The sequence below is a fragment of the Erythrolamprus reginae genome, chromosome 3, assembly GCF_031021105.1.
Source record: "Erythrolamprus reginae isolate rEryReg1 chromosome 3, rEryReg1.hap1, whole genome shotgun sequence".
In the NCBI taxonomy this organism is placed as follows: domain Eukaryota; kingdom Metazoa; phylum Chordata; class Lepidosauria; order Squamata; family Dipsadidae; genus Erythrolamprus; species Erythrolamprus reginae.
The window spans coordinates 128,710,482-128,725,256 of NC_091952.1; the positions used below are offsets into that span (position 1 = coordinate 128,710,482).

General features: G+C 37.7%; 1 protein-coding gene across 3 annotated transcripts in view; it reads left to right on the forward strand.

Annotated features, from left to right (window-relative positions):
• Positions 1 to 257: 257 nt before the first annotated feature.
• ODF2L (outer dense fiber of sperm tails 2 like) overlaps positions 258 to 14,775 on the forward strand; it is a 35,588-nt gene continuing 21,070 nt past the window's right edge. For 2 of the 3 annotated variants that reach the window (XM_070746618.1, XM_070746619.1), the window contains exons 1-6: positions 1,949 to 2,110; positions 6,495 to 6,721; positions 9,727 to 9,853; positions 10,356 to 10,487; positions 11,888 to 11,950; positions 13,235 to 13,306. In XM_070746618.1, the coding sequence (XP_070602719.1) occupies positions 2,024 to 2,110; positions 6,495 to 6,721; positions 9,727 to 9,853; positions 10,356 to 10,487; positions 11,888 to 11,950; positions 13,235 to 13,306 (708 nt within the window). In that variant the 5' untranslated portion in view covers positions 1,949 to 2,023. Of the gene's footprint in view, positions 635 to 1,948; positions 2,111 to 6,494; positions 6,722 to 9,726; positions 9,854 to 10,355; positions 10,488 to 11,887; positions 11,951 to 13,234; positions 13,307 to 14,775 lie in introns of those variants that run through there. The other variant, XM_070746620.1, reaches the window with a different exon arrangement.

Consider the following 14,775-nt stretch of genomic DNA (forward strand, 5'->3'; position numbering starts at 1 on the left):
CTTTCCAACTCTCTGAGTCCTTCGGCATTGGACGGCATGCAAATTTCATTAAGAAATAATAAATACATTATTCTGTTAAATAACCCAAATTGTGAATAGATCGATGGGAACTGGTTCAAGACAGCGAATGAGTATTGTTCTAGGACTTAATTTGAGAAGGGCTCCTCAGATGTCCGTTCTGTTATTGAAAGCATTCTGACGTGGGTGAAGCATCTCTCCTCCAAGCGGAAAAGAGCGGGAATGGTCCATTTCATTCCATGGAAGCGTTCTCGAGACTCCAGTCTCCCCTCAGTCAACTATGCTCCGGCGTCCCTCGCTCTCGTCCTCTACCTGGAGCAGCTCAAGGAGCCGGAGAGCACCGGGCTTTCCTCCCCCTAACCAGCCGAACTAAGGGCTGAGGCGGGAAATCAGTATAACTGGGCCCCTCCAGAGAAACCCGCTCCATTTCGGTTGGAGACCCTTTGCGCCAGGAAACAAGAGCAGGGTGCCGTTTGATAGATTGGAAAATGGAGCCGATTGTCTTTGATTTATTAAAGGAATGTATTAACGGAATTCTTCGTCACGTCCCGCTCTTTCCCCGGGGAAGCGACCTTTAGAAAGTTCCCTGGCGGCTGGCCGGCTGTGCAGTTTGACGGTGAGTTAACATAATTCAAGCATTTATTATTTCATTGTACAGTAGTTTGCTTATTTGTTGCCCCTTCCGCCAAAAAAAAGTTCCTTGAGTGGCTTACGGGTAACAACAAAAAAGGCTTCCAGTTACAAGCAGAAGCAGGTTGCAGGGCTGTTTTATTTATTTACGGTTATCCCTCCGCCCCCGCGCGCGCTTAATTTGGGTTTACAATCGAGTCCACGCGGGATTTGATGTGTCCGGTTTCGCTTTTCTGGAGGCAATCCTGGCATATTTAGTTAACTGCACTGAACTCAATCGGGTTTATAGCCGAATAAATGACCATACATAATAAATAAAAGCGTTTCTTTATGATTGACATTTCCAAAAAACCCTCAGAATGGTATATTATTAGCCAAGGATCTTGTTGTGGATCTTTGGTGCGATTAGCGGCGCTTTATAGCGCCTGCAGAAACCTCAGCTACGTTTCGCGTTGTTCTCTAATGCAGCCTTCAGCGCCAACCAGGATTCTGCGTCGTCAGTAGCCTCATTTAATGCTTAAAACTCATTCGCTTTTGCTTCGTACGTGTTTTCTGCTGGGATAGAAAATCCAGCCTCCTTTCGGATTGACATACAGTCCGAGTCGGGGGAATAGCATCGGTTTCGTAGGAAACCACTGAAGACAGAATGGAATAGAATAGATTGGACACACAAGGGATTTGTCTTTGGTGCATATGTTCTCAGTGTACATAAAAGAAAATATACATTTGTCAAGAATCATGAGGTGCAACACTTAATGATTGTCCTAGGGGTCAAATAAGCAATCAGGAAACAATATTAATAAATCACAAGGATACAAGAAACATGTTACATTCATAAGTGGGAGGAAATAGGTGATGGAAACGATGAGAAAAACGAATAGTGATGCGGGCTTAGTGAATCATTTGAAAGTGATGAGGGAATTATTTGTTTAGCAGAGTAATGGGGTTCGGGGGGAAACTGTTCATGTTAGAACAGAACAGAATTCTTTATTGGCCAAGTGTGATTGGACACACAAGGAATTTGTCTTTGCTGCATATGCTCTCAGTGTTAGTCTGGCTGCTTGTTTCCCAAGGATAATTCCTCAATTTTCAGAATCAAAATAAATTGTTATTTCCTCCTCCTCCTCTTCCTCCTCCTCCTCCTCATACATTTTACCGAAAGAAAAGCGGTACACCTATACGGGGTGGTAGGCAGAAACAGAGCCCATTGCTAAGAGAAAGGCCAAGTAAGGGCAAGGCAAGGCGTCAATCTCCCCTTCTGAGCATGCCCGCAGTTGAGCCGAGCATGCTCGGACGATTCCCGGCGGGCCTCCTTAGTTTGTTGCCAGGGAGAGAAGGAAGCGGAGCTCGGTTTTCCCGCCCGAGACCGCGGTGGATGCTGCCGCTGCAATGGAGAGCAATGGAGAGCAATGGAGTAATGTCGCTAACTGGGTCCGGGGAGAAGGCTGGGTCACGTCCCAAGGTGGAGATTCCTGGTTTGTGGTGTCTTAGGGTTGATTTGGGGTCATAGAAAAGTCCTGGGATTAACCCCCCCCGCATAGCCCCCACTTCCGAAAAAGCAGCTTGCACGTTTCTATATGGTGGTTTCATGATTGCTCCGGAGTGACGGCGATGAAGGAAAAAGGATAATTAATTTGCAGTCTAGAAAGCAGAATGCTCCTAAGCATGTCTAGAGTGCCTTTAACTTTGCCACTGAGGAGGGTTTTTTATTTCTGCTAGTAATGATTGCTTATTAATATAAGGTCCTGTTAAAGACGGGATTCAAATAAAGGACTTGTTAGCGGATTCAGTTTTGGGGTAGGAATATTCGTTGGCTTAAAACCCTGTGTGGAGTGTGATATGAAACTGTTTTCTTTAAACTAGAAAGTACTGTTTCCAGATTATAATTTGAACTGGGGAAAGCCAATATGTAAACTGGGAGTAGAAAGATTTAGATTTGCAATAGATATAAACGTTTTGTTGATTATTTATAGTGGCTTACAATAATTAAAAAAACTGAAAAGGCATGTAAACAATAAAATAATAAAACAATAATGTAAACAATGAGAAAGGAACACATTGAGAATAAATTAATTCCAAATATCAATTTTAACATTCATATTTATTCAAGACTAGGCAGTGTTTTTTCTAATATGATTAAGATTGAAATAGATATCTATACTTAATTGTTAGAAAGATAATGAAGTGTGCCTGTCCAACTTGAATGGCAAGTAGAGTGATCTGTTTACAATGTGAAAAAGAAACTTTTCTTCTAGTACTTATGCAGTAAGCTATTGAAAAATATATGAGTTTTCCATTTCAAGTACAGTATTCTCTACAGTTGTAATATTTATACTACAAACTCACAATGTATTTTTTTCAAATATGATACGATGCAACAGGTTGCTATTTCTCAGTTTTACAAGACTTTTGCTTTGAACAGTTGATTTTCATGCCATATCACAGCCATCATGTGAAATGGCCCTTGTTTTAGAACCGTGATGGCGAACTTATTGCATGCATGCCACAAGTGGCACACAAGGTATCGGGGGCGTGAGCTCAGGTCCGGTGCGCATGTGCGCACCTGCCAGCTGATTTTCGGGCCTTCTGGACCCACTGGGAGTTTGGAAATAGACTGTTTTCAGCCTCTGGAGAGGGTGGGGAAGGCCCGTTCTCCATCTTTCTTGGAGACTGGGGAGGGCAAAAACAACCAACTTGGAACAGGCCATTTCTGGCCTCCGGAGGGCCTCCGGCTGGGGTTCCAAGTCTATTTTTGCCCTTCCCAGGCTCCTAGAAAGGCTGTAAAGCCTGGTGAGAACAAAAAAACAGAACTTCAGGTTCAACTAGAAGTTGACAAATGGAACGTTCCTGGCTTCCAGAGGACTTACAGGTGTGTGGGAAAGTCTCTCTCGGACTCCTAGAAAGGTTCTGACCCCTGGGGAGAGCGAAAAACGGGCATGCTGGGAATAGGGGGATAATGCACATGGGGAGACACATGGAATTATGGGTGTGGGCACGTGCCTGCCCCCCTCGCGCCCCCTTTTGACATGCGAACCCAAAAAAGGTTTGCCAACATACTGTAGTTTTAGAAGCATTCTACTGTCCAACTAGAAAAACACAAGATAAAGGAAACAAATGAATTTCAACTTTCTCTGGATATTGTCCACAGTTCCTTAAAATATGCCAGGATATGTCTAACTTTGACGCATTTCTTTGTGCCAGGTTACATCTAACTTTGATGAGTTACTGATTTTACAGGCTTCTATTTATATTTTCATAATTATACAGTGATACGTCGTCTTACGAACTTAATTTGTTCCGTGATTAGGTTCATAAGATGAAAAGTTTGTAAGGCGAAGCAATTTCCCCCATAGGAATCAATGTAAAAGCAAATAATGCGTGCAACCCCATACTAAAAGTCACCCCTTTTGCCTTGCACCTCTGGGATTCCCCGCCTCCAGACTTCCATTGTCAGCCGAAGCGCAGGGATTCCCCTGAGGCTCTCCCCGCTGGGAAACCCCACCTCTGGACTTCCATTGTCAACCGAAGTGCGGGGATTCCCCTGAGGCTCCCCTCGCTGGGATTCAAAAAAGCACCGGCAAAAATGAAGGGATTCCCTTCATTAAATTTACCTTCATTTTTGCCGGCGCTGCTTTGAATCCCAGCGAGCGGAGCTGCAAGGGAATCCCCACGCTTCGGCTGACAACGGAAGTCCAGAGACGGGGCATCCCAACAGCAGCAGCGGCTCGGGTTCGTAAGGTGAAAATAGTTCTGAAGAAGAGGCACCGGGTTCGTATCATGAAACATTCATATGAAGAGGGGTTCGTAAGATGAGGTATCACTGTATATTGATAACTAACAAGCATATTCATCTAGAAACTTTATGTTATGTGACTTATTTTAGGAAATGAACTATATGTCCTATCTTGCTTCTGGGGAAGCAGAAAAAAAATTGTTGCATTATTCAATCATGTGATTCAAGTTTTGTTAAAGATAATCTTGGAGCAGAATCATCCAGCTAACTTGGAAAGTATTTATTAAATGAGTCAATAGACAAATCAGATATGCATGTAATTACAGTAATATTATTCCAGTGTTCACTTGGAAATTGGCTATCTAGGTGTTCAAATAGTGTCTCTTTATATTTACATTTATATTGATTAAAGCTTTTATACATCTATACTTATTTTAGTTTTATATATGTATAACTATAGTAATAAAATAACTTATCAGTAGGACTTAGAAATTTATCTAAGTTTGTGCATACATTCAAGTGTGTAAAAATGGACATAATAAATGTTGCACTAATTGGTGGATATAAACTGAGCTAATAATACTATATAGTTGTAATTGTTTGATTAGCATTATTGGCCATTTCCTAAGCTTATCACATTAATTAAAGTTTCAAATGAATGTGATTAGAACCAAATGCATATGCACCAACTAATCAAGTGATTTTCCTATATTAAGAGGCCATGTAGACTATTCTGTGATCATATAGAAAGTCTACCCTGCCTCATTATCTGTCACTTGATTTTTCACAGATCTGTCCATGTACATTTTTTAAAAAGACAAAAACAGAAATTGGAAATATTGTCAGCAGTGTGCCATGGCCCTTTAAAATAAACAAAAAGGGACTTATTTAATCAGTTCCTGAAAAGTTAAGATCCCTTCCTTCTAGAAATAGAAAATATAACATAAGAAAAAAAGGAAAAAGGATGATGTTGGGGGACAAGAAAAAGAAAATGTTACCTATAGGACGATCAGACGAGAGGGAGGAGTCCGCAGTCACTTAATGGTCAGAGAAAATACAGTGGTACCTTTACTTAAGAACGCCTCTACTTAAGAACTTTTCTAGATAAGAACCAGGTGTTCAAGATTTTTTTGCCTCTACTTAAGAACCCCAGCCCAGAAAAAATTCCCAGGAAATTTGAGAGTGGCTTGAAGGCCCGGCCAGTTTCCTGCCATTTCCCCTTTAATCCTGGCCATCTCGGGCTTTTCTGGACTGACAGAGGAGCCTTTTGGTGGCGCTTAAAGAGGCTTTGGCAGCCCAGAGCAAACGGAGGGAGGCACGTGCTCTTCCTCGCTGCCTCAGAGTCCCTCTTTTTTTTTAAGCCTTAAAGTTTTGGATTTTTTTTAATTCACCTCACCTTCCCTTCTTCCTTCAGCAGCGATTGTCCTCCTCCTTTCTCCCCCCACCCAAATTTGGAGCTTTTATTTCTTTCCTAATGGGTTTGCACGCATTATTTGCTTTTACATTAATTCCTATGGGAAAAATTGCTTCTTCTTAAGAACTTTCTACTTTAGAACTTGGTCACGGAATGAATTAAGAGGTACCACTGCAGCTTAGAAAGAGCCTGATCTAATTGATCAGACAGCTAAAAGTGGTTACAAGGAGATTTGTATCTTCAAGTTTGTAAAATTTTGCTAATGTAGCCTTATAATAAAGTAGATCTAGCTCTAGTTGTGTTTCTTATCTGGCTTGCCTGGAAGAGCTAACATCAGTCTTCCAAGTCTGAAGATTTATTAATTTATTTTATTAAAATCTAAGTCGGATATAGAATGCACATATTTCCTTCCTTTTATCCTATCAGTATAGAAATAATAGAAATTGGCATCTTGAATCTTGATATAATAATAATGGATTATAGTTATAGCAATTTCATAACTAGCCATCTATTATGATTTAAGAAAACGGTTCAGTAAATCTATATGTCTTTAGTAATACCGTAAGCTGTTCTTGGTTAACTACTCTTTATTAAATATTGTTCTTGATTAAACATTATTACTTAAGTTGTGTCAGGAGGAAGAGAGGGAAATTATCAGCATCTCAGATTCTCATAATTTTGATGTAAAATTTGCTTTAGGAAATCGGGTGTGGGGATGGAAGAAGAAAAATAAAGAGTGAAGTGAAATCAATAAGTTATAAGCCTGCAGAAAATGAAGAGGTTGAATTGCTGAAGGAAAACTGGATTTCATACAACAGATTTATGAATAAACATCCAAGCAGGATAATAGAACACTTACTGCCCCTGAAGGAGAAACCCCAGGATGGCATCTTGGAAAAAAGCTTGAACACAAGTGAAACAAAATGGTATGCTTTGAGATTGGTGGTAAAAGAAGTTTTAGGGCATATCCTATAACTCAAATATATTTAATTAGAATGTATTTGTTTTTTTATCACTATTATATCTATCACACCAAGAATATCTGGCCTATATATAGATTGTGGAAAGCTGGATTAAAAATTGAGCAGAAGCTTTAAAAAGTCCTGTAGGTAATTTTTTTTCTCCAGAGTTGTCTTGAAAGCAGTATATACAGTATTTATAACGATATAAATAATACCTTTGGATTTGAAAACAAACTATTGTTGAATACTGTTAGACCTTAAAACATTTTGACAAAAAAAATTCCCTTTCTCTTAAATACCAAAAGAAATGTTGGATAGATTACTGTATCCTTGAGCATGTCATACTTGTGGGAGAAGAGCTTGAAGATTCAGTATCTACTAGAAACACAATCTGTGGCTGGTTAGTTGTAGGTGTACAGATTCAGGGTTTCTTTTTTTATACCATTGCAATGTACTTTAAAATCATATTGATTCACGAGGAAAAAATGCATAAATATGTAAATCTCAGTGTCATTTATTACTTGCAAACACAGTCAGTTTACACATTCTGGTATGTGTCTGGTTTGAAATGTACACAAAAAGCTGACATAAATGATATTTTAGGATTTTTCTTCCTTTCTTTTTGTTTATCCTATTCCTTATTTGTAACACACAGTTTTACAGAACTTGAAAATCTGTTTTTATTGAGTGTCCGTGTTCCTAAATAGGAACAGATTTGACTTTTCCTAGGCTGACTAAATGATTAGATAGCTCTCTTAAAAAGAACATTACATCCAGAATTTCATTGGAAACCTAGTTTATTAATATTAAATTCATTCAATTTGTATGGCCATCCATTTTAAATTTGTTATTTGGCTTATAATTAAAACATACTACTAAAACCCCAAAACATAAAATAGCTGTATAAGCATGACAAAACATTAAATCAGTTAGAACAATGAAAACGTAGTCACAATCACTAGGAGAGCACAATTGATTTAAGAATAGTGCAATCATTTTATTGCTGTTTGATTTCCAGATGAGATGGAAAAGCCTAGGGCTGTTAAACTTGTGGTCCATGGGTGGAAAGCATTACCCGATGGCCACACCCACGGCAGGTTTAGCGAAGGGGGGAAAAGTCGCGATACGTCACATGATGATGCCATGATGACACACGTTTGACACCCCTGGAATAGCCGTATCTTTAGATCCTTCCAGCTGGTTCTCGGGACTGGGCCCCTCTTAAGTTTGAGTGGTGAGGTGAATGATGTTCCATAGATGCAGCATTACAAAAAATCCTCCTACTAGGTGGCATTACCTAGTGGACAGAACCTATAATACGCCCTTTCCAATGGACCTGTTGGAATGTGTAGAATTGACTGTGAAGAAGCAGTTCTTCAGATAATCTCAAATAACTATTATTGTAAAACATTAAAAACCAGCTTTGTGTAGTTAATATGCCAGGCTAGAAGTCAGGAGCCTGTGAATTCAGTCCCCGCCTTATGTTGCCTCAGACATGAAAGCAGGCTCAGTAACTTCAGGCCAGTCATGCTTTTTCAGCCCAATCACCTCACACGGTTGTTGTAAAAATAGGAAATAGGAGGAGGAAGAAATATTAAGCCTGAAATATTAATTTCTGTCATCTTGAGTTATTTATAAAAATAATAAAGGCAGGATCAGGGTGTCCAGTAAACCTGGGAAATCGGAATTATCAGGGAAATCAGCGGTTCAGAAAGTATCAGGGAATTAGGGGAAAAAACAATAAATCGTGTGTGTGTGTGTGTGTGTGTGTGAAACCAAACTATTAAAATGTTTAAAAATCATGTTTAAAAAAAACTGGTTCGCACTACCTGGCAGAGTCAAGCAAAAATGAGAATAACTGGCAACAACTTGCATCCTCAGCTATCGATATTTCTCAACGGCTTAGCCATTTGGTATGACATCATCTACAACCGCGCCTTAACTAGATCGCAAGTTTCAGGGAAATGTCAGGGAATTTCAGAATGCTTTCCCCCTGGACCCTTTTCAGGATACAAATAAATAAATAAATACTTTTATTTCAAAAAACATCGGTAGCTTAAGTGGACTGCTCTACTTAGAATACACCACCTCATCCTATGACATATAGGAAATAACAAAATGAAAATTGCATTCTTGTTATTAAAGCATATATCTCTATGTCAATATTGGTGATGCTAATCTAATCTGAAAATAAGTCTTCAAGAAAAACATTGATTCGGAGAGAATCAAGTGTCCTACTAATTTCTTCCTATTTTCTAGATATCCATCATAGTTGGAAGATTTGTAAAAGACTGCATACAGTATTGAAATTGCCCAATTAATATATTTAGTGCTTGGAATTAAATGCTTGGAATAATTTAAACAGTATCTTTATATTTTTAAATAAAAAGATTATATGATCCAAAGAATTAAGTAATCTTAACAACACTTTAAATGGATTCAGACATCACTGCAGTTCGCTTTTGGATTTGTGTTTTGTATGAATCAGGTCACAGGTTTCATAAACAGGTTTATACCAAGACTATAAAGTGTTTATATATTCATGCAGTCAAGAAGAGTACTAGGAGAACAAAGTAATGCTCTCCAGCCATTTCCTGGCCTCCTGCTTCTTAAAGTTTGTCAGTCTTTACTCTGTAAGGTGAGCACTGTTAGCTCTTCCTCAATGCTTTGCCCCAACTTATAATTTAATATGCAGCAATATATTCAATAAATCATGGTTAAAAATAAACCATTTGAGAACATTTCACCTCATGATTCTTGGCAAATGTATCTTTTTTTATGTACACTGAAAACATAGGCACCAAGGGCAAATTTCTTGTGTGTCCAATCACACTTGGCCAATAAAGAATTCTGTTCTATTCTGCATGTATGACCAATGTTTTAATTATTAGAAATAAAAGGTTAGATAAACAGTTTATATATTTTATAAGTATAGAGTACATTTCTGTTTGCATTGTGTTTATGATTAGGTCGTGGGAAGATGCTATGAAAGATAAAGTTGCTTTTCAAGAAATGCTTCATGAGGCAGAGCTGGCAGTTAACTCGGCAGAAATGTTTTTGCCATCATTTAAAGAAAGTCTTGTTAGAATTACAAAAGTAAGTTCATTTATTTATAAACACTGCTTAATCAGATGAATTGCAGATCATAAAAATTATGAGCAGAATTTTGATCATGGAAATGGATTTTTCCCCCTTTGTTTACTATCCCCTGACTAAATTTGAAAAGGCAAGAGATCTTTTAGTGTTCAGTTCAGCACAAGAGACTGCAAAAATGAAGTTTGGGTTGGGTTTAACAAATATTTGGATAAGTTTATTATTCATTATTTCCTGATAAGTCAATACAGATATTGAACATTGTTGACATTGCTTCAGTTTATCAGTTCATATCTGATTTGAAGTTTAATCTTGCTTAAAAATGTTAATACTGCAGTAGTCATATGCATTCTAGCAAGCTGTTCTTCTCTTTGAATATTACCAGTAAATTACATGTATTTCAAAGTGACTTGTTTAAAAACAATAATGTTAACAGTAAAACTGACATTAAAAACTTAAGAGTTTTGGAGATCCCTGTAACCAATTTTTATTTTATATTTTTTAGGCTTGTTGTATTTCTGCTTCTGATGAAATAACAATTACTATGCAAGAAGACTTACTGATAAAAGAGCTAGAAGCTATCCAAAAAATGAAGGAGTTGTTAAGCTGGCTATTAAGGTCAAGCAAGGAAAAAGAAGTAAGAAGGATATAAATTATTGTGACCAAGTCGGGGTGGGTTCTAATCTTTCCCATCAGTTCTCACTGCAATATTTTGTACACCCTCGCTCGCACATTCCCTCGTGCAATTTGGCTTCTGTGCATGCTCAGTAGCAGGAATCATCCTGAAACACAGCTGAGGAGCTGATCAGCTGTGCTTCGGGTGAAGAAATAAAGGTCAGTATTAACCTGGGGGTGGGCGGGAGGACCCTTTTTCAAGCAGTGGAAGAAACGGAAACATTCACAAAAAAGGATGGCGCACACGAACTGGCACTGACAGTGATGTCACCAGTGGGTTGCTACCAGTTCAGGCGATCCAGTCCAAACCGGGAGGAACCCACCTCTGAAATTAAATGTTTGTAACCACTTTGACTTAGGATTTCAAAGGGCATTCACAGAAGAATGTAACATAGATACAAAGTTTTCTGTACATGTCTGTTACTAACAGAATAATGATGTTTTCAGGTTTAGTAATGCATATCTGAAAAAGCCAGCTAATGACAGAGTAATTTAGGAGTGGCTTATTAGCTCAATTTGTGAATAAACATTCCATCCGGGAAGATCTGTTAGATGTCTCACCCAGATGATCAATAAGATTAAGCAGAACTATTTGCTTTCTTGAAACAAATCTTAAAATAAACGTTATGCCCCCCCACAAAGGAAAAAAAATCGTGGATATTCTTCCTCTTCTAACAAAAAGGCTGTTTGTAGGCAAAATAGGTAGTTCACTGTGTCATGCATTAGATTTTTGCTTTTAAGTATTGTGTGCTTCTCCAATCCCTTAAGGGGAAAAAATAAATGCAGAGTTTATAAATAAGTTATCCTTTATTGCCTGAATAAGCAAAAATGAATGCAAAATAAGTTATTAACAGAAGATGGATTTTTGGTAGTTGTCCCAAAGGTGCTTTTTCAAAAGGCAACTGGATTTTGCTTTTCCTTGAAAAAGCACCTTTGGGATGACCATGACTTGGATGACTGAGACATTTTTGTTAGTTCTGTTTTTATGAGTTCCGTAGCTGTATTTAGCACTTGGTAATGAGTGTAAGATTTGCTTTATTCTTTGTTTTCTAAATTATGTATACATATAGCACATATTTATATTTTTAATACTGTAGATATATTTATATATTTATAAATATATACATATTTATATATTTAATAGAAATGGGTGATCATTCACTTTCCAGATGTAGTAAAACTGCATTATTTGTTACCGGCTATGCTGGAATTGTATCATTCAGAGTATCTGAAGGATTGCATGTTCCCTACTCTTTTAGGAAGGTGAAGAATTTGATACTTCAAGAACCATATCAAACTATTATGTTGTATGAGTTTTTAAATGACAATTAAGCATTTTAACTCGATTTCTATTATTTTTAGATTATCAGCAAAGAGACAAAAGATTTGGATCAGACTTTATCAGAAAGTGAAAGGGATATTGAAGTAAGTTCTTTTTTCTGCTACATCTTCCTCTCATCACAGGTAACATCTCCATTGAAGATATATTCAGCACCTGCTAACAGAAGAAAAAAGGATAACAACTTTGTTACTTTTGATAGTAGATTTTCCAATTAACTAATTTTATTAAAAGGCATGAGATGTAGCTCACTTTACCAGATGCAAAGGTCATTTTTCTTTTATTAAATCAAAAAAAGAAAAAGTGCTCCCAAACTCCTGATTTTTTGCCACCAAAGACCAGGAGTATCAAACTTGTGGCCCACAGGCCAGACGCATCACATCCTGGCCACACCCACGTACAGTTCAGCGAAGGGGGGGGAAGTCACGATAGATCATGTGACGACAATGTGACACGAGTTTGACACCCCTGCCATAGACTGCTCTGCTACAATCTCTTGTTAAATATAATTGTCAAACATTATTTAGCAAAAATACATGAATATAATGCAGAAAATGTGAAACAAAAGATACAGTGATGGATTGAGGAAGCTTTTAGAAAAACATTGTAAAACTAGGTTATCCTAGAGACTGCTTGCTTACTTAGGCATCAGCGGTATAAGGAAATGACTGAAGGCAGGTTGGAATATTGGCCTCAGGCTGGGTGCATAGCCTGAGACTAAGGCAATACGCATTTCTGACAAACCTTTGTCATACTAGACTATTCATAGTAATACAAGGAAGAAATGATTAAATATATGAAGAATCATATTGTTTGTTTTTAATAGTTTTAAAGGTCCTATGCAACAATTCCAGTGCTTTTGTTCTTTGACTGCCGTTGGTAGAGTTCTTTTAATGTCTGTTATATTTTCACTGACGCGCTCTCGCTCTCTCTTCTCCTCCCTCCCTCTGTGTGTGTGCATGTATGCAGTGGCCCATGTTTTGAGTCAGTTTTGACAATTGGCAACTACATGTTTTGGGGAGGGAGTTATTTTTTGCAAGAGTTTTCAGATGTGGCTTGCCATTGCCTCACTTCTAGGACTGAGAAAGTGTGGCTGGCTCAAGGACATTCAGCTAACCTCATGCCTAATGCAGGGCTAGAACTCATGGTCTCCTGATCTGTAATCTGGTGCCTAAACCACTGCACTAAACTGGGTCATCTTCAGTACTTGGGAGGAGAGGCGGAGAATCAAGCACACTTAAGTAATAAATATTGGCTACTTGGTATGCAAATGACCCCTTGTGCCTACTAGTAAAAATAGAATTCATGTAAAAATAACAATTTCATAAACTTTTCCTGATATTGGGTCTTTTTTCTCCTTCTGTCTGAAGAAACTCAGAAATGAAGTGATTCAACAAGAGAAGCATGTTTTAGAACTTTCAGCTCAGCTTCAGCAAGAAAAAGTAAGTTAACGTGTTTCTTCAAGGCACATTTTTTTTAAAAAAAATGTTTGTATTCATATAACAAGAAGATGTGCCTGGCTATAATGTTATATGATAATCCCATTGCTTTTGGAATATTTTGGCTTCAATATGTATTTGCCCGTTAACTTCAATCCCATATCTGGAAATATATATACTGTGCTGAACTTGAATTTCAAGCTATATGGGAACATAAAGTATTTGAACACATATACTGCTGTATTTTATTATCGATCCATTTATTTTATCTAAAATTTATCAAGTAAGAATTTATGCTGATTTAATATTTGTAAACAATTGATATAATTTTTTCTCTTGTACTTTACATTTTCTTTACATTTTTACTAACATTTCTTGTGCTATTTTTATTAAAGTTTCAACAGCCTTTATTTCTCTCCTCCTGCATTTGTTTTCATATATAATTATTAGCTGCTTTGAGAATTCATTTGAAAGTAAAAATGGAGTAAAATCATAAAAATAAAATTAGGTTTATCTGAATGGGCTAGCAATAATTTCTGGAATTTTCCACTTTTATGTTACATCTAGAACTTCTGTTCATTTCAGAAAGTGCATATTAGTTTGTGAAATGGTTAATTGACTACATCATAGGAGCAAAAATCCTCTCCAGTCGAGTCAAAAATTTACCATGAATCCTAATGCATTTTCAAGCCATCTTTATCATAAATGCTAAAATTGCTAACCAATATGACTACTGTTTGCAAATGTGGATGGTTGCTTTTTTAAATGAATTGGGGTTTTAGAATAGGAATTGTTTCGATTTTTATGTTTTTTAGGATTCATGTTTTCGCCTTGATTTCTTGCACATTTGTATTTGTTTTGTTTTGAGCCATCCTGAGTCCCAGGAGAAGGGCGGCATGGTAATCAGGGACCAATTAGGTCCCACAGAGTTGGCCTTCTCTGGGTCCCGTCGACTAAACAATGTCGTTTGGCGGGTCCCAGGGGAAGATCCTTCTCTGTGGCGGCCCCGACCCTCTGGAACCAGCTCCCCCCTGAGATTAGAACTGCCCCCACCCTCCTTGCCTTTTGTAAACTCCTTAAAACCCACCTCTGTCGTCAGGCATGGGGGAACTGATATAACTTCCCCAGGCCTACATTGTTTATGTATGGTATGTTGTGTGCATGTTTTTTTAAAGTACGGGTTTTCAGTTTTAATTATTAGATTTGTATTCTACATCGTTTTTTCTATTACTGCTGTGAGCCGCCCCGAGTCTACGGAGGGGGGCGGCATACAAATTAAATAATCAATCAATCAATTAAATGAGTGAATGGATGAATGAATGAATGGCTCAAGAAAAAGGTTTATTATTTTTCATTTCCTAAGCTTCGTACTTTTCCCTGTGCATTTTTTTCCTTCTGAAAAAATGGGCTGGAGTTGACTTATAAGGATGGGGATCACATACACAGTGAATTAAAACTTCATATTTCACAGT